Genomic DNA, 22619 nt, shown 5'->3' on the forward strand with positions numbered 1-22619 from the left:
AAATAACTAAAATAAAATAAAATATGTGTCTTTAATAATATTTGTAATATCTAGTAGCTAGTATTAGTGATGCCTAGTATATTTTTCCTTAAGGTGTAACGTGTGTGCTGTTGTAATAGCTATGCCAGCTTTCTTTGACTAGATTTTGCATGACGTAACTTTTCTCATCCCTTGATTTCAGGGTTTATGTGTCCTTATATTTAAAGTATGTCTTTTGTAAACAAAATGTAGTTGTTTTAAAATCCATCCTGTTTTTGTCTTTTGAGTATTTGGTGCATTTACACTTAATGTGATTACTGATGTATTTAGGAAATTTCTACTATCTTACGAGTTTTTATTTGTCCACTTGCTTGATCTTCCTTTTTGTACTACATTATTACCGTCTTTTGGATTCCTTAGATATTTTTTACTATTCATTTTCCCCCTCTATTAGCTCACTAATTGTATAGTCCTATAGTCTTTTTGTAGTGGATATGCTAAAGATTATAGCTTGTATTCTTAGCTTACTGGAGTCATTTTTTTTTTAATGTCTCTCAGACAAAGCTGGGAGTTTAGAACACTTTAACTCCATGTACTACCCTTCTTCCTTAGTGTTAGTGGTTGTTTTAAATGTTAATCGTACATATGTTTTACATTTCATAAGACATTATTATAGTTTCTTCTTTCAGTGAATATTCATTTGCTTATATATTTACCCTTTGTGATATTCTTTATTCTTCATTGTATTTCATGTTTTCCTTTGCAATAATTTTCTCATTGTCTGAATATCTGTAACAGTCTGGATCTGCTGTGGGATTTTTGCAGTTTTTGTTCATCTCTGAATGTATTTCTTACAGTTTCACTTTTGAAGGAAATTTTTACTGAGTGTAGAATTTTCTTGTCACACTAAAGATGTCATTCAATTCATTGTCTTCTGGCTCTCATAGTCTCCTTTAAAAAGTCACTTGTAAGTTTTATTAGCACCTATGAACTCAATGTGTCTTTTCTCTCAGGCTTCTTTAAATTTTTTGGCCATTGGTTTTTCAACAGTTGTACTTTGATTTATCCTGATTTCTATTCATAGCATTAATCCAATCTGTGGCTTGATATTTTTATTCAGTTTCAAGGTTTTTGGCCAATATATTTTCAACTGTTGCTTCTGCCCTATTCTCTCTGTTCTTTCTTTGGGACTTAAATTACACACCTGTACTAGACATTTTCACCACGTATATTGAAGTATTTTATCAGTTTCCCATCTGTGTTTTTCTCTCTGCTTCATTCTCGTTATTTTCTACTAGACGAAGTTCAGTTCACTCTTCTTTTCAGTGTCTCATTCACTAGTAAACCCATCTATTCAGATCTTGACTTACTATATTATTCATTTTTGGAATTTCTTTTCATTTATTTTGTAGTCTCTAATTCTCTGGTGAAATTATCTTTTTTGGTCAACTATTTTCTTGAACGTGTAATCACTATAATTTTTTAAGCCCATATTCTGAGTGACCTGTGAGCTTGTTTTTTACTGTCTGTTTTTTTTCCTTTGTCCTGTTTATGGTAGGGCTGGTAATTTTTTTTATAAACGCCAGTCATTTTGTATGAAACATTGTCGAGGCTCCGGATGATGCTGATCCTTTTTAGAGAAAATTCTCCTTATCATCTGGCAGGCAGCAGAGCAGCCCATCATCCCAGGCCAGTCAGGGCCTGAGCTGCCTCAGGCTGGGTTAAAGTAGGTTTTTTTTTTTTTGAGGCAGAGCCTCACTCTGTCACCCCAGGTACAATGCAGTGTTGTCATTGTAGGTCACTGTAACCTCAAACTCCTGGGCTCAAGTGATCCTTCTGCCTCAGCCTCCTGAGTAGCTGGGACTACAGGTGCATGCCACCACGCCTGACTAATTTTTCTATTTTTATAAATTTTTTTATCTATTTTTGAGACAGAGTCTCACTCTGTTGCCTAGGCTAGAGTGCCGTGGTGTTAGCCTAGCTCACAGCAACCTCAAACTCCTGGGCTCAAGCCATCCTCCTGCCTCAGCCTCCCGAGTAGCTGGGACTACAGGTGCATGCCACCGTAGCTGGCTGCTTTTTCTATTTTTAGTAGAGATGGGATCTCGCTCTTGCTCATGCTGGTCTTGAACTCTTGACCTCAAGTGATCCTCCCACCTCAGCCTCCCACAGTGCTAGGATTACAGGTGACAGCCACCGCACCCAGCCGAGTTAAAGTGTTTATAATGCTTGATCTACTTCTGGTTCATCCACTCCCAAAACAACTCTCCAGGGGTCAGGTCACTGAGAGCCTGGGGCGTTAACTCCAGCTAGTCTCCTTGGTGGGTCTAAACTCCAGTTTTTGCTTCCTGTTAACATGAGTCAGCTGAAAACTCTGCTCTGCCATTCAGCTGCTTTCTGCTTGGTCCCTCAGCTGCTTCTCGCCCCAGTTTAAGAAACAGCAATTATTTTGAGGGGGAAACTGGTCCTGAGGGCTGAGTTCACGTCTCTCTGGGATCTGGGATCCTCAAGCCCTGGCTGCCTTGCTAGCCCCAAACTGAATTTTAATCTCTCCAGGCTTATGCGATGGCGCAAGTTCTGCTGGCTTCTCCACTCCCATTTCTTGCCAAAGCCCTGAGTGCAGAGGAGGCTCTCAGAAGTTTGGGCTACCCTGGGAGCTTCCTTTCTCTGTGGATCTTTGCACCTCAGCTCTGTCTGCCCTGACAGCTCTCTGGTACGTCCAAGCAGATTTTTAGTTTTTGGTCCAGATTTTCTAGCTTCCTTGAGATGGTTAGTTTGTCTGCCAGAGTTACTGCGCCATAGCTGGAAGCAGTACCCAGTTGGGATTCGAATCCCGGTTCACTGTTCACTGGCTGAGTAACCTTGGGTTCATGACCTCTTCTCTCTTAGTCTCAATCTCCTCGTCCATAAAATGGGCGTAATGACAATAGCATCCTCCTTATTGGATGGTTGCAAGATCTAACTAATAAACAGTGTTTGCCACATAGTGTGCATTCGACAAATGATAGCTACCATAATGATAATTTTTATCTTTCTTGTTGTTGTTATTGTTACGTAAGAAAAAAGTCTGAGAAGGTGTCAAGGATTCCATGTAATGACCCTGAGGGCACTGTGGGTTAGTGTTCTTTGGTGGCCCCAGTGTGGATTCAGCCACCTGCTCCCTGCCTCTGCTCTAAAAGATATGTACATTCCTCCCTCCCTCTGGTACCGCCTTCCCTGCGCTCTGCAATACCAGAGCGTGCAAAGCTTTCTTCTCTCTGGCCGGACTGGCCCAGGGCTCTTGTGCTGCCGGAATGGACTCTCTGGAGAGTGAAGTGACCTTGAGGGGGATGAAGAAGCGTCCCCTCAGCCTCTGCCCTGGCCCTTCTCCCTGTCCCCCGCGGCCACCACTGTGCCCTTCCCAGTGGGGCTGGTGTGAGAAAGGCCCTGGAGACAGCTCCCAGGCCCTTTAACATGGACATGGGGAGACATTTTCCCCGTGGAAAGTCCCCGGCCTGGAAGGGCATTGGGGGGACACTCAGATATAGTAATACAAAACCACTTGAAGGTTTGTGTGGTTTTAATCTTCCTAATTTTCCCCACCATTATGTTAATTTTTGAATATGTAAAACGTTGAAAGACTTGTGCAGTGAGCACCTATATACCTACTGCTGGGATCCTGTAGTTCACGTTTTGTTTCATTTTCTTTGTCATATATCCGTCTGTCTATCGTTCCCCGTCTGCCCATCCCGCCGCTGCTTTTGGATGCATTTCAGAGTCAGTCGTGAACAGCAGTTCACTTTACCTCTAAACACTTCAGCAGTGTAGCGTTAAGCGGTCGACTCACCTAATTTAAAAACTGAAAGTAGGGAGCTGAAACTCAGGCAGGAGTCATCCAAGAAGGGAAGTGGGAGGTGTCCCAGGGGTTGCACTGGTCGTACCTGGGCCCCTGCTGGTGAGGCTGAGCGATCCTCTCCCCTGCCGGGCTGCAGGGATAGGGTCTGTCTTGGCTTCTGCGGAAGGCCTTGCTCCCAGCAGCCGTGGCTGGTGCTCAGGAAGAGTTTGTTGAGCGAATGAATGACTTGCTCCAAAGGGCGGGAGTTGACCGTGTCTCTGGAGACCAGAAGTCCAGACATGGAGGGGAAGTTACTGAAAGGAAGATTGGGGTCCATTAGAAAATGAAATTTGTCTTCCTCGCTTTCTCTTTTTTGAAATACCAAATTATCTTGTTTTTCTCAAATTTATTTTTGGATAGATAATATAGCATACACAGAAAGTCCAAAAGGCCCCAGATGAAATCCAGTGAGACACTTCTCTCCCCGCTCTCTCCTCCAGCCACCAGGTTTCCCTCCCAGAAGGGGTCAGTTCTGGTTTCACTGTCCTCTCCCATAGTCTATGTACACACACGATGATGGTGACAAGGCTATTGTAAGAACACTTGTTGAGCGCTTACTGTATGTGAGATTGTACTGCAGGTATTTGACACGTATTTCCTCATTTGATGCTTATAACGACCCTATGAAGTAGGTCTTACTATTGTCACCATTTGTGGGGACACTCAGATGGGGAAACTGAGGCACAGGGAGGCTAAGCGGCTCGAGGGCAGTCAGGGTGTGAGTCAGGGGTCTGGCTGCTCTCTCTGCCCCTACTCTACCCGCTTCATGTTTCTGAGCACCACCCCCATCTAGAAGGTCCCTCCAGTGGCCTGGCAGTGCCCTCTCAGAAGCACCAGGCTGGCTGAGGAGGGGCTGAGCTCCCTGTCCTTGGAGGGCATTCAACCAAACGACTCCCAAAGGCTCTGTGCAAATAGCTTTGCTGCTTTCTTCCCCCAGCCTCGGTTTGTGCTGCTGCCCTGTCTATGGGGTCTCCAGGTCCTTCTCCTGACCCCTTTAACCTGCAAGTAGGAGCCATGTCGGCACTGTATGGGGAAGGGGGGTCTGCGCTCCCCTCCCTGTTGGCAGGAGGCAGTGGGAGGTACAGTGGGCCGTGGGCACTGCTCGGTCACACAGCACGGCTGTGTCCAGCCAGGCCTCAAACCCTCATGCCCCTGTCCCTTCTGTCTGCCCCCTCATGTGTAACCTGGCCTCTCCGCCTTCATCCCCACCCTGGCCCGGCCCGAGGAGAACCTGGATGCCTGGGGAGGTGGGTGGGGGGCATATGGGAAAGAGCCGGGGAAAATTCTTCACTGGGAACAAATCTCATTTTCAAGAAAGTCTTGACAAAATGAGGCATTAAATTACAATATTTCGGAGAGCGTCGTAATTCTATTGCAGACAGCCCTTCATCATGGAATCTGAAAGCTGGGCAAATACAAAACTCATTAGATTAAAATAAACCACCTACTGCTCTGGAGAAAAGCTTATTTATCAATATCAATTTACTTATGATTACTCTGGCCTGCGATTTGTTATTTTTAAGAATTATGATTTGTGTATTGCTCATACAGATGTGAACTATTTTTTCCTAAATGGAGTATTTTAAAAAAGATATCCTTGTCCTTAGAAAAGGTTAGAAAATGGTTACTAAGGAGGAGGAGGTGAAGAGGGTCAGAAAATAAATTAAAAGAGGCTGGTGTGGTGGACGGTGAGAAAGGGCATGCGAGTGAGGGGCTGAACCGGGGCAGATGTGGACGGAGGGAACCAGGAGTCACGTGAAGTCTTTGGGTCTTTAAAAGAGACCCAAGATTTGATTCATTAAGAGGAAGAACATCCTAATTAACCAAGCTGTCCAAAAGGTGCAATGTGTCCTGATAGGTAGTGAGCTTCCTGTCACTGGAGGTATACAAATTCAGGTTGAAGCCCTATGAGGGAGGATGCTGTAGAGTACAACAGTCAGATGAGGAGCCAACTATGGTCCTCTCCAATCCGGGTGTTCAGTGATTCTCTGAATCAGACACACTGGGTCCGGAAGGTGGGACAGTGTGGGGTGGTCCCATACTGCCTAGAAGAGATGGCACTAGATTGGGCATCAAGGAGCCACCATCTCGAATTCATGGGCTCCGGTGCTGCTGGCTCCAGGGAATCCTTTGCCATGTGGTGCTGTGGTAAGAGCCACTTGAGTTCGAATCCTGCTGCCATCACTTACTACTTTGAGACCTCAGATGCTTCCAGACTCTCCCTGAGCCTCCCTCACAGGTCGTGGTGAGGATTTATGAAGTTCTGTAGAAAGTCTAGCATGTGGTAGGCACACTCAGCACGTGCTAACACTCTTCCCTCCTCTCTTTCTGGGCCTCAGTTTCCCCATCTGCAAAATGAGCAGCTTGCTGAGGATCTCCAGGCTCCTTCTGGCTGTAGATTTCCGCCTCTGGTTGTCAGTGTTCCTTGTATAATGGAGGAACAGGCTTGGGTTGAGGACCCCCGAGGCCTCCGCAGACCTGCCCGCCAGCTCAGACCGCCTTCATCTGCAGCTGCAGCAATGCCGGTGGTTTTCCTGGTTGAAGGATCCACTGTAAACTCTCCATGTGCTTGGTCTGGGTTCCCATTTCGCGGATGGGAAAGTGGAGGCCCAGAGAGGAGAGGAATTGTGCTCATCTGCCTCCCCCATAGCACCGTGTCCTGGGGGAGGACAGCTTCCTGGGGGCAGGGCAGAGGGGCAAAGTCTTCAGAGTTCTTAAGAGAGTTTGGCATTGCAACACCCCCACTGTAGCCTCTTTGGGAGGAGGGGCTGTGCTGTGGTCCCCCTCTTTCCCTCTCTTTCTCCTTTCCTCCCTTCCATTGATTCTTTTATATTTTCAACAACTAATATAGAACACCTCCTATGTATGGCAGCCCCTGCGTTAGGCTCTGGCATGACCAAGGTTAATGAGGCATGCCGTTAAGGTTCAGTGAAGGAGACAGACATGTGCCCATGCACACAAGGCGTATGGAGGGCTTGAACGGGAGAGTCTGTTTGTCAGGGGACAGTGAGGTAGAGGAAGGCATGCTAAAGCCTAGCTGGTGAAATCAGGGAAGACTTCCCAGAGGAGGTGATGGCCAAGCCCTACTGAAGGAGGAGAAGGAACATGCTATGGAATCTTGTGCCTCTACAGAGCTGGGGCTCAGGGCAGATCACATGGCCAGCTGTGCATTCCAGCCAGAGCCAGGTGTGAAGCCACTCCCTGCCCAGGCTCTGGACAGGTCCTTTGCCTCTGGAGCAGGAGGACTGTCCTTGGCTGGCCCCCGGTGAGGAGCACATCTGGGCAGGGGTTGGCAGTGGACAGGCAGGAGACAGAGCCAATCAGCAGCGCTGGGAGGGTGGTTTGGCCCCTGTGGGTGATGTGTTTGCTGAGGAGTGGGATGGGGGAGGCAGGTAGGCAGGGTGGTGGCAGGAGGTGACAGCTTTGGGGGGGGCTCAGCTTAAATCCCAAATTTCAGTTCAGTCATACCGGGGTCTCAGCACTGCAGGGTTTAGGGTCATGCCTCTAATCCTCCCGGAGATTTAGTTTCACCGTCTGGAAAATGGGGTGATGTTCCTGCCTCCAAGGTGCGTGAGGGCCAAGCGACCCAGAGGCCGGCGGCGTCAGCCTGGCAGGGCGGGACGGGAGGCGCTCTCTGCTCTGTTCCGAGATCGCCCGGTCCGGGGTCTGTCCCGCCTGCTCTCACGGAACCTGCAGTGCGGCTGTCGCATGCTTGTGATGAGCATGGCAGGGTGACACGCCCTACACACGTAACGGAGCACTGCTGTCACCCGGACTGTCGTTATCAGCCTGTGAATTGGGCAGGAGAGATGGGGACTGAGGTGGGGCGAGGCAAGGGCGCTCGAATCGACAGGATGTGTGCCGCGTGCCAGGCGCACTCACGGGCGCTCGGGTGTGCCATCGTTTGGTCCTCACGACGCTGCACCTCGCAGGTGTCGTCTCAGTCAGGACGGAGGGAAGCGGGCAGAGCAGGGGTTCGCATCTGGGTCTCACTCCGCCTGGAGGTTCTGTGTGCGCGTGTCCCTCTCTCCCCCCCTCGGTAAGGTAGCCTGGTGGGACCCGGGTTTCTCACCGAGCTCTTAGTCGAGGGCCCAAAGCCCCTTCCCACCAAGCCCCACTGGGTCCCTCTTTCTCCTTTTGGGAGCTGTGATATTAACATGCACAAAAACAATCCAAACGGCATCTCGCTCAATTATGTGGGGAGGAAGTAGCTGTCACAGGCAATCTGGAAAAGATATATCACTGAACTCAAAAGGAAAACTATCAGCTTAGCCTTAGAGAGCTTATGCCTTGTCCCCCTCCTCCCTGTTCCCTGGGCTGGGACACAGCTCCCCAGAAGGAGGTCAGTGTCCCCTGTCCCTGCAGGGACCCCTTACCCCACTGAGAGTGTGTCTTACAGCGGGCTGGCGGGCTCCTGCCCTGGCCTTCCCTGCAGCACAGTGTCAGGCTGTCCAAGCTAGAAGGCACCTTGTTTGCTCATTTGCTCAATCAGTCATTGGGTGTTCACTGTGCACCTACTATATGCCAGGCTCTGGGCTGGTTGGGGAGGAGCTGGCATGCAACGTCGTCAGGGAGACCCTCGCACAAACTGGAGCTCTCCAGGTACCATGTCAAGTGCTTTAAAGCAGCATGAGTCACATATGAGGGGTCGCAGATACAGAGCAGAGGGACTGCTTCTGCCTGGGGAGATGGGAGGGGATCAGGGAAGGCTCTTAAGTCCCCACATGGCCAAATGGGAGGAAGGGCCTCTGGCTGCAAGGTCCTGTCCAAGCAAAGGCAGGAGCTGTGATGTCCTAAGTAGCATTTTGCAGATATGGACACTGAGGCCTGGAGAGGCCTGACGCCTTGCCCAGGGTCACCGAGCTGGTTCATGGCTGTGCTCAGGGTGAGAACTCCTGTTAATACCTAAGGACAGGAAGGAGGGGCTGAGTGCTGAAGGGGTGTCTGTGAAGATGGGAGAATGTCGTGGAAGGTGTCCAGGAGTGGGTGAGGGTGGGAGGGAGCCAGCGGGGCTGACATCACAGTGGGGAGAGAGAGAGAGAGAGAGAATTGAATGGATAGGTTCCCAGGTCATTAAATCCCAGGCCTGACCTGGCTGGGCTTCTGAGCTCCTGGTGGGGGGACCACAGCAGGAGGTGGGCAGCTCCATGCTCTTGGTCTCACCTCATTCCCTGCCCCCCAGGTCCTGTGCCAGGAGGACACCCTGTTCAGATGAGAGTCCCAGACTCTGCTGCTGGCCCCCTGGCTCATCCACAGCATCAAATTGATCCTTTCAGTGCTCAGTTTCCCCATCTGTGAGATGGGTGTCACATCTGCCTGTCTGCATTTGCAGTCACACTTACCGAAAGCCTTTGCAGAGTTCAGTCACCAGACAGATGTTCTCCTAGCAGCTGCCTGGACTTGATGGGGAAAACAGGATGGAAATTGCTGGGTTCCCAGCATTCGGGACTCCTTTTTGGCAGGTTTTGGGGTGCAAGGGGCAAGAGTGGAGAGAGCGAAGGAAAAAATGACACCTATGACCCTTCCATTGTCTGGGGAGAAAGGGGAGATAAGAAGGGGTGTCCTCACTTCCCTCCCACCCTTCAGTCTTGGGGATGCCAGCGGATTAGCCGGTGGAGGTTGAACAGGTGGCCACCGGGAGTGGCCTCAGCCCTGCGCAAGTGGTCTTGACCTGGGGGTGGGGTCAGCATCTGGAGGCAGAGAAGAACAGAGCAGGGGTTCCTGGGAGTGCCAATGCACCCTGCACTTGCAGAGGGGACCAGGACTTTCTAAGGGTCACCCAGCAAGAGAGTGGGGGACAGGATCTGGGGGTTTTCATTTCCATCCTTGGCTGACAGTCTGAAGACAGGGAAGGCAGCCTCTGTGGGCCTCAGTTCCCTTGTCTGTAAAATGAGCTGGCTGGCCCAGGGTGGCTCACGGCAGGGCACGGACTGCAGGTGAGCAAGTTTGGGGCTCGGTGCGGCTGAGATGCCCCGCTGGTTGGGGATAAGGGCGGGGCCCAGGGAGGCAGGCGAGAGGATCAGCATGAAGGGGAACTTGACAGGTTACCTAGCTTGATTTTGACAAGCTTTGGTTCCTACACTAGCTTGCTTGCTTTATTGATTTAAAGTTCATATTTTATTTTTAAAAACAGCTTTATTAATCTGTAATTCACATATGATCTAATTTATCCGTTTAAGGTACACAATGCAATGGTTATTAGTACATTCACAGATATGCGCAACCATTGTCACAGCCCATTTGAGAACATTGTCATCACCTCAGAGAGACACCCCATACCCTTCAGCTATCTCCCCCTCATCCCCCTATCACCCCCAACCCCTGGCAACCACCGATCTCCTTTCTGTCTCTGTAGAGATTTGTCTAATCTGGACATTTCGTATGAATGAACTCATAATATGTGATTTGTGTCTGGCTTCTTCCACTTAGTGTAATGTTTTCAGGGTTCATCCGTGCTGTAGCGTGTGTAGCGTGTGTCAGTACTTCATTCCTCTGTGTGGCCAAGTAACATTTCATTGTTTGCATATACCACATTTGGTTTGTCCACTTGTCTGTTGAAGGACATTTGGTTTGTTTCCACTTTGTGGGTACTATGAATAATGCTGTTATAAATCTTTGGGTATAAGCTTCTGCGTGGATATGTCTTCATTTCTCTTGGGTATGTACCTAGGAGGAGAACTGCTGGGTCATATGGTAACTGTTTAATCGTTTGAGGACCTGCCAGACTGTTGTTAAAGTGGCTGCACCATTTGTACCTTCTCACCAGCAGCATACGAGGGTTTGAGTTCTCTCCATTCTCGCCAACGCTGTCTTTCTCATTTCAGCCATCCTAGTGCACGGGAAAGGATATCTCACTGTGGCTTTGATTTGCATTTTCCTGGTAACCAGTGATGTCAAGCATCTTTTCATGTGCTTACCAGCCTTTCGTATGTCTTCCTTGGAGAAATGTCTGCTCATCTCCTTTGCCCATTTTTTAATTGAGTCGTTTGTCTTTTTACTATCGAGTTGTAAAAGTTCTTTATGTATTCTAGAAACAAGTTGCTTATCAGATATGTGGTTTGCCGGTATTTCTACCATTCTGTGGGTTGTCTTTTCATTTTCTTGGTAGTGTCCTTGGCAGCACAAAAGATTTTAATTTTGGTGAAGTCCAGTTTATTTTTTCTTTTGTTGCTTGTGCTTTTGGTGTCCTATCTAAGAAATCATTGCCTAATCCAAGGTTGTGAAGGTTTACACCAGTTTTTCTTCTGAGTTTTATAGTTTTAGCTTTTCCTTTTAAGTCTTTGATCTATTTTGAGTTCATTTTTGTATATGGAGTGAGGTAGGGTCCAACTTCATTCTTTTGCATGTGGATGTCCAGTTGTTCTAGCACCAGCTGCTGAAAAGACTGTTTTTTCCCAGTTGAAAATCAGTTGACCATAGACACGTGGTTTTATTTCTGGACTCTTGGTTCTATTCCATCGATCTGTATGTTCATCCATATGCCAGAACCATCCTGTCTTGATTACTGACTTTGTTTTTAAGGGATATCTGCTACTTTATTTAAATGCTATTAGTGACCCAATGCAGATAGCTTAGAAAATATAGAAAAACACTGAGAATAAAAAAAAAAAAACAACCTGTAATCTCATTATTCAAAGATACAACAAAGACACAATAAAGATACAAACATGTGTTGTCTGTTTTCTATACAGATATATGCATTTATAATCTGTGGGTTTTTCCAACAGGGGCACACATTACACATAGTCTTGTAGGTTGCACTTTCTGCTTAACAATTTGTCATGGACATTTTTCCTTGTCAATAAATGTCCTCCGAAAACATGATTTTCAGTGGCTTCCCTGTAGTCTGCTGTCTGAACATACCATAATTTACTCATGTAAACCTGTGTCATTGATTATCGAGTTGCCTGTTTTTATCAGTATAACAGTGCTGCTGCCGACATCCTCAGAACAGAAATCGTTTTGCCGTGTTTCTGACTGTTTCCTTAGAGAAAATTCCTCTTGGTGGAATTGCTAAGTCAAAGAGTGTGACTGTTTTTAAGGCTATAGTTTCACTGTGCCACATGGCCTCCCAGAAAGTCACGCCAGTTTATGCTAGAGGAGATTTTCACAAAGAAAATACTCTGTAGAATAGTCCAACTCAAAAGCAAGTTTGGCTCTTGGCCCTTTAGAGTCCCTCCCTGTTGTCATGTTCCGGTCCTTCTGTTAGAGGTGACAGTGGGCAAGAGCTTGAGAGATGGGCAGAGAAAGTCACCACGGCCACCCACCCTGCCAGACCCTCCTCCATGCCCTCTCCCCTTGGCCAGCCCCTGGCTGGAGGTCTGGTCCCTCCACTCCCCTGGAACTTAAACCAGTAGTGGGGGAGACACAGCCAACGCAAAGAGGAACACGCACCTGCAAAATATGTTGAGAGCTGGAAGGCAAGAACCGGGCACAGTGAAAACAACAAGGGCGACCAGCTGTCGTGGGGGTGACGAGGGATGGTCTCCCCGAGGAGGGGACAGGCGAGCTGAGACATGACAAAATCAGGGTGAGAGCATGGTGCCCGGGCTGATTTTCAGCTCGTGGCACTCAGAAGTTGTCCCGATTGGGCCGGCCCCTACTGTGATCGGTGTGCCCCGCTGTACGGATTGTTAATTTTTTTTTGAGTCATAGCATGAGATGTGCTGTGGCCTTCTCTTTTATTTTTTTAAATTGTGGTAAAATACGCATAACATAAAATTTATCATTTTAACCATTTCGAGGTGTATAGTTTTGTGGCATTAAGTACATTCACACTGTTGTGTAGCCATCACCACCATCCTTCCAGAACTCTTCATCTTGTAAAACTGAAACTCTGCCCATTAAACACTAACTCCCCATCCCTCCCTCCCCCCAGCCCCTGGTATCCACGATTCTACTTTCAGTCTCTATGAATTTGCCCCTGCCAGGTACCTCACATAAGTAGAATAGTACAACACGTATCCTATGTGTCTGGCTGCTTTAACTTAAGCATGTCTTCAAGGCTCATTCATGGGGTAGCCTGTGTCAGAATTTTCTACCTTTTTAAGGGGAATAATATTCCATCGGATGGATATACCACATTTTCTTTATCCATCCAACTGTCGATCGATGGACATTTGGGTTTCTTTGACCTTTTGGCCACTGCGAATAATGCTGCTATAAACACTGGTGTACAAGTGTACGTTCAAGTTCTTGCTTTCAGTTCTTTTGTGTATATACCCAGAAGTGGAATTCCTGGATCATATTGCTAATTCTGTGCTTACTGTTTTAAGGAACTGCCACCCTGCTTTCTACAGTGGCTATGTCCTTTTGTAGTCCCACCAGCAAGGCACAGGAGTTCCAGTTTTTCCACATCCTCACCAACACTTGTTTTATGTGTGTTGTGTTTTCTGATAGTCATCCTACTGGGCCAAAGCAGATCTCACGACCAAGCTCAGTGTGAGGGATGGGAAAGCCTACTCTGCCCACCGTGAGGCCCGGCATGGGTGTAGGCGTGTCATCCTGCTGCAGAGGAGGGAAGGCTTGGGACCAATGATCTGATCAACCGCAGTGAGGGCTAGGGGCTGGGAATGAGCCTGGGGGGTCTGAGGCTAAGCCGGGGCAGGTGAGGCTGAAATGCGGAGATGGGGGCAGGGAGGAGAGTGGTGTTTACCGGGTGTGTGGAAGATATTCGTTAACTGAATTAATCAAAAGAAGGAATCGAGACTGACTGGCCGGGTAGAGACGAATTTGCTGAGATGGGAAAGGCGAGGACTGGAACCTATTTAGAGAAGGAATCGGATGCTGCTGGACCTGTTAAATTTTAGAGACACGTGTCAGTGGGCAAATGGCTGTAGCAGATGAGGTGGACTCTGCTTGCAAGGAGCTGAGGGTTTTGTGGCAGGAGGAGGACGTGGGCAAGTCTAGCTGTACCCCACAGCTGGGGTAGGTGCCTGCAAAAACGTATGAAGGAGAGGGTGCACTGAGAATCCCACCTCCAGCAGGGGCCCAGGGTGGCTTCCTAGAAGAGGTGGCATTTGAGCCGCAGGGCTGGATGTGCAAGATGGAGCCAGGTAGGGCTCAAGGTGGAGGGAACAGCCAGCCAAGGCACAGGGGAAGAACACAGGGCGCAGTGACTGGAGGTGACCCCAGTGAGGGACGGGTGCCAGGCCTGGGCCAGAGCCTGTCGGCTGTTACCCCGCTGGTGAGTCGGGGGCTGGGAGGAAGCTGCCCTTGATCGACTCCATTCTCTCCTCCATGCCCTGATGGGGCTGAGGGTCGAGGATCTGTCTTTCTGGAGCTGGAAACAGCGAGAGCCAGGCGACAGCAAAGGTGTGGGGAAACCCACCCTTTCCTGAGTGCTGGGGGGGGTGGACTTGGTGCACCCTCTTTGGAGGACAGTTTGTCAACAGCTATAAAAAAATGCAAATTTCCTCCTTCTAAGTGTACCATGGACATACTCACGTGTACACGTAGGAACAAAGATATTCACTGTGGCTTTCTTTGTCAAAGCAAAAGATTAAAAACAGCCTAAATGTCCATCGGCAGAGAACTAACGTGTGTCCCCCATATAGAAGGACACCCCGCAGCTCTGTAGGTACTGGAACGGAACAGTCTGCAGGATGCATTGTGATGTGAAAAAGCCGAGGTAGCGTGAATACCGTTTGGACCTTCTTTACAGAGAGGGGGCCCAGTGTGCTGTCTGGTTATCTGAACATGCAGTACTTCTGGAATGATGCCTCGGGGCCGCCTCTGGGAAGGAGGTGTGTGTATGGGGGTTGAGAGACTCACTTCTGCCGCACACCTTTTTGTTTAGTTATTTAGCATGTCTGTATATTGCTTCTAAAAAGAACAAAGTGAAGTAAAATAGGTCTCTTGCTGAATGAGCGTTTAAAAAGTGTAGGTCAAGGGGACTCAGAGACACCAGGCCCCGCGTGGAGGATGCTGATGCCTGTGGCAGCCCACCCTGGGGTCTCAGGTTGTGCCCCTCCCAGCCCTGCCTGGCTCACCTCCCCTCCTCCCCCCCCTCAGGCATCACTTCATGGAAACTTCTGGGAGGGATCCTGGGGAGGGTGCAAGAACAGAGTGGCCACCAGGTGGTCTTGTCCCGTGCATTCCACGCGGCAGCCTCTCCGGGCAGCGGCCTGGGCAGTGTGGGCTGTGAAGCACCGGCGGCTGACGGTGGCTCATCTGTTAGTGGCCCTAACGGTGTCGTCTGCAGGCGCCTTCTGCACGCACGAACTTCTCTGTGTGTAGCGGTGGTGAATAATCCCCAAATTGTATTTGATTTCTGCAGCACATTTCTGTATTTCTATTCAAAGTTGAGTGCATCTGATTTTATGGGAATTCATAACAGTTCAGACTAAATTGTGGCACCCTGCTGTGAAAATCTCTCACTTTTGAGAAACAGAACCGCTGCCCAGATGTCCCCTCCTGCCCTCGCCCTTCTCCGGCTCTGCTCCCTCCTGCCCTTGCGTGCTGGATGGGAGGCGCTGCCTCTTGCCTTGTGCACGCCTGCCCTCGAGCCTCCTGATCGGGCTGCAGGGCAGGGTGGGGGTGCTGATGTAGGCCCCGCCCTGGGAGTTAGGCCCAGAACGGCTGCTTCCCAAAACAGAGGCGAGTGTTTTGCTCCAACAGCAACAAGGAATGTGGCTTTCTAGTCTAGAAACCCAGGCTGCCTGGGCTTCTAAGTTTTTTTTCTGAGATCTAGAGGCTTTTGGTGAGATCCCTACAGATTGGGTAGTGGGGGAGCTTTGCAAGGAACCTGGCTTCCCCCAGTCTGGGTGAAGACGTGGGGACAGGAAGGAGGGGGCCCTCTAGGCTTGGGCCAGGGGCCCCAACTGGGCACGGGCGTCTTGTGAGCACATCTCCTAGAGGACGTTGCAGAACCCAGTTTTGTATATATTCGGGCACACACTTTTCTTACAAACTCCTCACCTGGGGAGAGGAGGACCCTCAGTATGGGGCCAAGCTTCAGACCAGAGCCTTGTCCCTGAGCCTGGGTTTTAGCCCATTCTGCTGCTCATGGCAGCTCACGGGGGCGGCATGGGGAAGTGTTCTGATGCTGGCAGTAACCAGACGACGCCCAGCACGGGAAGCCCCAGTACGGCCGGGCTTAAGGGATGGAGAGGTAGGGGCCTCCCGAGCTGGGACCCACGGCCCAGGATGCAGGGAGCTCCATGTCCCTAGAAGTGTCTGGTAGCGGCAGAGGGAGTGCGGTCAGCCAGGGCACCACTGAGGACCTTCCCGGCTCTGAGAGTCTCCTCTGCTGGACCTGGGACCATGGGCTTCAGGGAGGCTCAGGAGAGTGTAGGAAGCAATTGTCTAATCGGAGTTGCCCACACGTTCACAGGCTGTGGCAAGGTTTAGGTGGCGTGGACATAAGCGAGGCCGCTGGTTGTAAAAACACCGGGTGCTTATTATTGAAAATATGGAAAATGCAGAAGGAGTTAGAAGACAGTAAAATCACCCCGGCCTCAGCACTCACGTGGCGCCACCATTTTGCGTCACTCTCCGCGCACGTTCACACATGCATGTAGCCACACTGCCCTCTGCTTCCTGGGGACGCCCCACCATTGAGACAGGCCCCGGGGGCTATCTGAGCCGTCCCACTGTCATAAATAACGCATGGTGGACGTCTCTGCGGCTCAGGGTCCAGGCACAGCCACGATGCCTTCCTCAGCTGAAGTTCTGGAGGTGGGATTGCTGGCCATGGGGAGTATGTATTCTCAGGCTCTTCAGACAATTGCAAAGATCGATTGCTTCTCTGCCACGTTGCCTCAGCTCAGGGGTACGGGAGCCTTGCTGATCTTGCCTCTGGTGGCATTAAGTATCCCCTCCACACTGGTGACCCCCGCACTTCTGCCTCCCGCCATCGCTCCGTGGTTGTCGGCAGCCAAACTCGCCATGCGCCAGCTGACTTCGGGTCCCGCCCTCGGCCAGCCCCACCTGCAGCCTGTCCTGTCCTGGTGAATAGCAACGCTGTCCTACCAGGTGCTTGGACTCGGTTCCTTGCACAGCCACATCCTCTCCTGCAGGAAACCTTCTCAGCCCTACCTTGAAATATGCCCAGAATCTGCCAGATCTATACCCCACCCCTGCCTCCATCTTCTCGGGCCAGCTTCACTGCAGTAGCCTCTGCACCAGTCGACCTGCTTCTGCCCTTGCCCCTGGGGCACATCTCCATCCCAGCAGCCAGCAGCCTCCTTGGAAATGGAAGTCGTTCGTGGCGTTCCTTTACTCACAATTGGTGGGCTGCAAGGAGTCTCTGGCGCCATCTCCCGCAGCTCTCCTCGCTGCGCACCCTCCTTCCAGCCACACCGGCCTCCTCGTGTGCCCCAAGCACACCAGGCACTGGCCTCAGGGCCTTTGTACAGGCTGCTCCCTCTGCCTGGAACATGTTTCTCCCAATGTGCCCATGGCTTGCTCTCCCGCTTCTTCAGGTGCATGTCCATGTGTCCCTGTATCCACTATCTTCAGATCGTTCCTGCCCTACTCCTTGCCTTTTCCCATGGCACCTGTCTCCTGACACACTGGAACACTCCCTCACCCACTCTGTTGGGGTCGGTCTCCCCCACACGAGGCAGGGTCTTTATCTTATTCTCTTGTGTATCCCCAGGGCCTAGCACAGTGCCTGGCACACAGTAGGTCAAGTCAGGGCAGACGTACACAGTGTGGCCAGACCTGGATGGAGCCCCCACTGCCAGAAACCTCTCACTGCAGCTCACCAGATCTCTGGGGTATAAGTTGAGGCTTTGATTTGATTTGGAATGGGGGGTGATTCCCACGTGGGGGTGACTCCATAGAAGCTGCCACTGTACCACTTCCCAGAGCGTCCCCAGCCAGCCCTCAGCCCAGTGCCCAGCTGAGCAGCGAGTCTTCATGGGTTGATGACAGGAGGATTATGGTCAATGTGGGCAGGGCTGCTGCCATGAATCTTGGAAATTTGTAGTCAGTTCCTGCCAGGGACAAAGGCGTTGACCTCTCGGGCAAGGTGGCGAAGAGAGTGGTAGGGGGTGAGGGGATGGGAGACTTGGTCACCCCCATGGTACATGCATTGTCCTATTGGTACTGGCTCCAGGGGCAATGCCTGTCAGATGCCAGCAGCCCGAGAGGCAGACAGAGCAGGAGTCCCCCACCAGCCCTGGCCACCCCCCTCTTCCTGGCACGTGCAGCTTGGCCTCCCTGCTGGCCTGGCGTGCCATGGCTGTGAGGCATGTTGGAGTTCCCATGTGGGTCTGGCTCACTGGCCTGAGTAGATGCTGGGTCTTTCCTGGGGCCTCCTCACCAGGTGCCTCAGCAGGACCCTCCCCTGGGACACATGTCTGAGCTCAGCTCAGCAAGGGTTGAGGCTGAAGCTGGGAGCCTGACCATGACGGCCATCAGAATGGGGTTCATATCCAGACTCGACCACTTATTAGCTGTGTGACCTTGGGCAAGTCATTTAACCTCTCTGAGCCTCAGCATGTAGAGCACATGGTATATCACAGTTCCTGGCATACAACATGGACTTGGTAAATGTTAGAATTGTGAATGTTTGGCGTCTCTGCAGCTCAAACCTCAGTTCCTCTGGAAACCCTGGAATTTCTCTCTTCGGATGGCCCTGGGCAGTGACAGTCTTTATCAATTATTTGACACCTAGAATATGTTTCCAGCCATTCTCATGGCCCTGTGTCCCCCCACAGTGCCTGGCACAGGGTTTGGCATGAAGTAGGATGTTGAAAATTAGCAGGCTGAGGGCTTTGGGGCCTGACTGTGTACCTCCCAGGCAGTGGGGGAGCTCTAAACCAGACACCTGAAAGATTTGGGGCAGGTGGCTTTGACTCTGCTCGTACCTCTGGGGCCGTTCTCTGGCACGTGTCCCAGGCCCAGGCAGGAAACCCGGCACGGAAGGGTGTGTCTGTTTCCTGATCCAGCAGGGAGAGTGAGGCTTGGTGGGAGCTCAGGCCCCGTCCTGTGGGTGGGCAGCCTCACACGGTAGAGGAAGCACCTGGCCGTGCTGGGTGGGCGGTGGGAAGGCCAGGAGGCTGCAGGAGGAGCTGTTGCACAGGGCAGAGCAGGGTCAGGCTGTCCCGGGGGCCCCACGTGGCTTGCTGTAGCCCCTGTGCCGAGGGAATGCCAGCAGACAAGGCAGCATCCATCACGACACCTGGGCTGGAGGTTGAGACCCAGGAGCCTCTTCCCGCTGCCATCTGCCTCTGCTCTCTCCGGGCCTTGCTCTCCTCCCCATAGCCAAAGGGGCCAGAGGAAGAACAAGGTCTGGGACCTCAGAGAAAACCCAGTAGGAGGATGGACCGGTTCAGGCCGGCCTCTTTGCTCTACCCTTTGGAGCCTGTGCCGCCTCTCCCCAAGGTGAGGGTGGAGGTGGAGTCAGGATGGAGCTAAGATTGTCTCTGTTTCTGCATACTCTGGAGGTGGCCCCCATCAATCCTGCAAAGTCGGGCTTGTATTTGTCCACCCGGGACTGACAGGGTCACTGAGGCAGTTTGATCCCCTCTGAAGGGGAAGGGACATGAACAGACACTAAGGAAAGAGGCTGGGGCCCTGCGTGCCCGGCAGCGTCAGAGCCTGGGCAGGCACGGTGGGAGGCGAGAGGCCTATGCGCCGTGTATGTCGTGTGCAGGTGCTCACTGCTTGGGGGACTTCCCTGCTGTGCTCGTTGTGTGGTGTGTGCCGCGTTCCTTGAGGCAAGGGGGCCATGCCTTCCCTTTTTGTGCGGCCAGGAAACAGGAGCAGCAGCATCGTGTGATGGGAACAGCGTGGGACTCAGAGTCAGGCAGACTTGGTTCAGATCACAGAGTGACCTCTCAGCCTCAGTCTCCTCATCTGTAAAAGGGGGACAGGAATACCTATTTCATAGAGATTTGTTGGAAGATTGAGTAAAAATAATACCATGAAAATCCTTGGCTGGTGGGATTGTCTAGCAAGTGTTCGTTTTCTTCCTTCCTTGCTTCCTTCCACTGCAAACTTCCTGCAACACCCAGCAGAATGGTGTGCACTCCCCAGCTATTTGTGGATGATGTTCTTAGCAGATGTTGTTTAATTCTCATAACATCTGGTTTGGAAAGGCAGAGGGCTGGAATTTTTTTTTGGTTAAAGATACTCACTCACTATGAGGTGTCAGATTGTCACTTAATTGCACTGTGCCTCAGTTTCTCCACTTGTAAATCAGAGGTGATGCTAGTGCTGGTGGCTAGCTTCTTTGCAGGATAGGACAGGATAATGCAAGGTAACAGATGGAAAGTGGTTTGAGCGTTTAGAAACAGGCATCTTGCTCACCCTCCCTAGCAGTTAGGGAAATGTAAATTAAAGCAACAATGCCATACCATTTTTCATGTGTCCGATTGGCAGCCATTTAAAAGAGGGATCGCTTCCAGGTGGGAACATAGGCCCTCTCACATACTGCTGGCAGGACTGCGAATTGCCACAACCTTTTCCAGAAGGTAATATGGCAACGTCTAGTAAAAGTTTACACACACGCCCTATGTTGTATCCGGCAATCCCACTGTCAGAGAGCTGAACTGAAGAGCAAAGTCCCAACACGTTATGTGCAGAGAGATGTTCACGGTGGCGTTGTCTGCGGTGGCAGGAATCTGGAAACATCCAAATGCCCATCAGTAGAAGATGAAGTCTGCATTGTGAAACAACCCTGCTATGCACTGTTTTTAGCTCTTAAAAAGGAGAAGGTAGTTCTAAGCAGTGTTGGCCCTGGAGGGTCATCTGTGGAATATCATGACATGAGAAAAGCAAATTGCTTTTATACAGAGGGTGCCTCCTTCATTCTCAAGGTGAACAGCAGCGGCGCGGCTCCATACGTGTGTGAGTGGGAACATATTTGCCTGGGTGCAGAGAAAGGCCTGCTAGAATGTGCGCCAGGCTCAGCCTGCCCGTTCTAGCCGTCAGACAGGTCATGTTTGGCACAAAAAGTGTAACTTACAGATTGAATTACTTGCCAACATTTAGAAATTGGATTCATGTAAAAAGCCTGATTTGCAGTTTTTCGCAGAGAAAAATCGGAAGCTGCACCACACTGGGCCCACATTCCCTCTTGGCTGGAACCCATCAGCAGCTGCCGCTTTTGGACAGAGCGTGTGGCCTCCAAATGGCCATCGTCGCCACCCACCCGGCGTCCCTCTCGCTCAGGTTCCCTGCCTGGCCCTTGCAGGCATTGTGGTTCGCAGCCCCCTGTGCTGGGCGGTGAATATTTGGAGACTCAGGGCTGTGGAAGCGCAGGGTGGGATGGGGCTTTCGTCCTTCATATTCAAACACATCTTGGAGATTTCTATTCTTGCAATGACTGTTCCACGCTTTGTAATTAGGACATTTTAAGTACAATATTAGAAGGAAGACAAAAGGTTGCCATGGACCGTTGTGTGTCGTGTTGGGTCAGGAACCGTCTGGTGGGGTCATCTCGTTGTCCACTCGGGACGTGGGCTGACTGGGGGAGACTGCTCCAGCTCCAGAGTTGAGGGGCTGAGCTCTCGGCCGTGTCTCTATCTCTCAGCCCTGGATCTTGCAGAGATGTGCAAGTCTCTCCAGAACATCCTTTCTTCCAGTTCCACTCACCTCCCCACGTCCTTCCTGGTGGCTTATTGACAGGGAGGTGGTACGTCATCCTGGCTCCAGATGCTGATGCCACTCACCAGCTGGGGTCTCCGAGCAAATCGTTCAACGGCTCTAAGCCTCCAGACCCCGCCCTGTGAACCAGGGAGGGGAGCACCCCCAGGCCAGATGCACAGTAGGCGCTCACTTGCTCACTGGAGGGGAATGTGTGGGCCTGTCCTGCGCTCACAGGGCTGACAATTCTAGGGGGGGCTGGGATACCCCGCTGGTGAGCAAGGCCCCTGGTGTCACTGCTGGCCTCTAGGAAGGCCTGCTCTGAGCTGCTGGAGGAACAAGAAGGAGCCAGAAGACCATGGCCCTGCTGTAATGGGGCTGGGCAGGCTGCTGCCTTGGTGGGAGAGAGCAGTCCACACTCCCTGCCACGCTTAGAGATGGGATCCGGCCTTGCAGAGTCTCCATCAGCTGGGCCTCAGATCTCTATAGAGTTTAGCTCTGTGGCTCCCAAATTCAGCTTCTGTGGGGTCCTGGGCAGGTCACCTCCCCTCTCTGTGCCTCTTTGGATACCATGACCTGCTGCTTCCTTTCATATCCAAGATTGTGGGATAACATGGTGGATAATAAAAAGACACAGGAAAAGATACGCTCATTGGGCACATTGCGGTGGGCTTGTTGGACTTGCCAGCCCACTCTCAGACCCCTGTCTTCCCATCAGCACCCGTCTCCTTGGTGTGTCCCCAGGCTAACCACGCTCCGTCACTCTTGGGGTATGTGCTCCTGGGGGCTGGAGGCAGCAGGCCCTCCCTCCATCCACTGAGCCTGGAATTTGTCACCAGTGCACACTCCATGCCTGCTGCTGAGCTTTGCAGACAGAGTCCCCACCGGGGCAAAGACGTCCGTCCCTGTGGGCCCCGCCCCCAGCCCGGTTACTCATACCCAGGATTGGACGATGACAAAACCAAATGATACAGACCATCTCTTCTTTCCCGGGTCCCCTCCCCTCCCCCATTTGAGTCGATTCCTTCTCCTCCTTCCTGCCCTGTTCTCCCGGGGCTGCGGGGGTGGGGGAGTGCTGGAGGGGCTGAAGGGCAGCCCCCACGTAGGAGGCTTCTCACTCTCTTCTCCTTGTCTCCACAGGAGCCATGAGGTGCCACGTTGCCACCAGCTGCCACGTGGTCTGGCTTTTTGTGCTGATCTCCGGATGCTGGGGTAAGTCCTACCTTCC

At 51.2% G+C, this 22619-nt stretch overlaps 1 protein-coding gene across 1 annotated transcript in view; it reads left to right on the top strand.

Annotated features, from left to right (window-relative positions):
• Positions 1–22619, top strand: part of LOC105825711 (cadherin-23-like) — a gene marked incomplete at its 3' end in the record, with an annotated part of 112189 nt that overhangs the window by 18833 nt on the left and 70737 nt on the right. Inside the window, exon 2 of the mRNA XM_012663595.1 lies at positions 22532–22603. Coding sequence (XP_012519049.1) covers positions 22537–22603 — 67 coding nt within the window. The remainder of the gene's footprint in view (positions 1–22531; positions 22604–22619) is intronic.

Source organism: Propithecus coquereli, unplaced genomic scaffold (genome assembly GCF_000956105.1).
Source record: "Propithecus coquereli isolate 6110/MARCELLA unplaced genomic scaffold, Pcoq_1.0 Scaffold812, whole genome shotgun sequence".
NCBI classification, from domain to species: domain Eukaryota; kingdom Metazoa; phylum Chordata; class Mammalia; order Primates; family Indriidae; genus Propithecus; species Propithecus coquereli.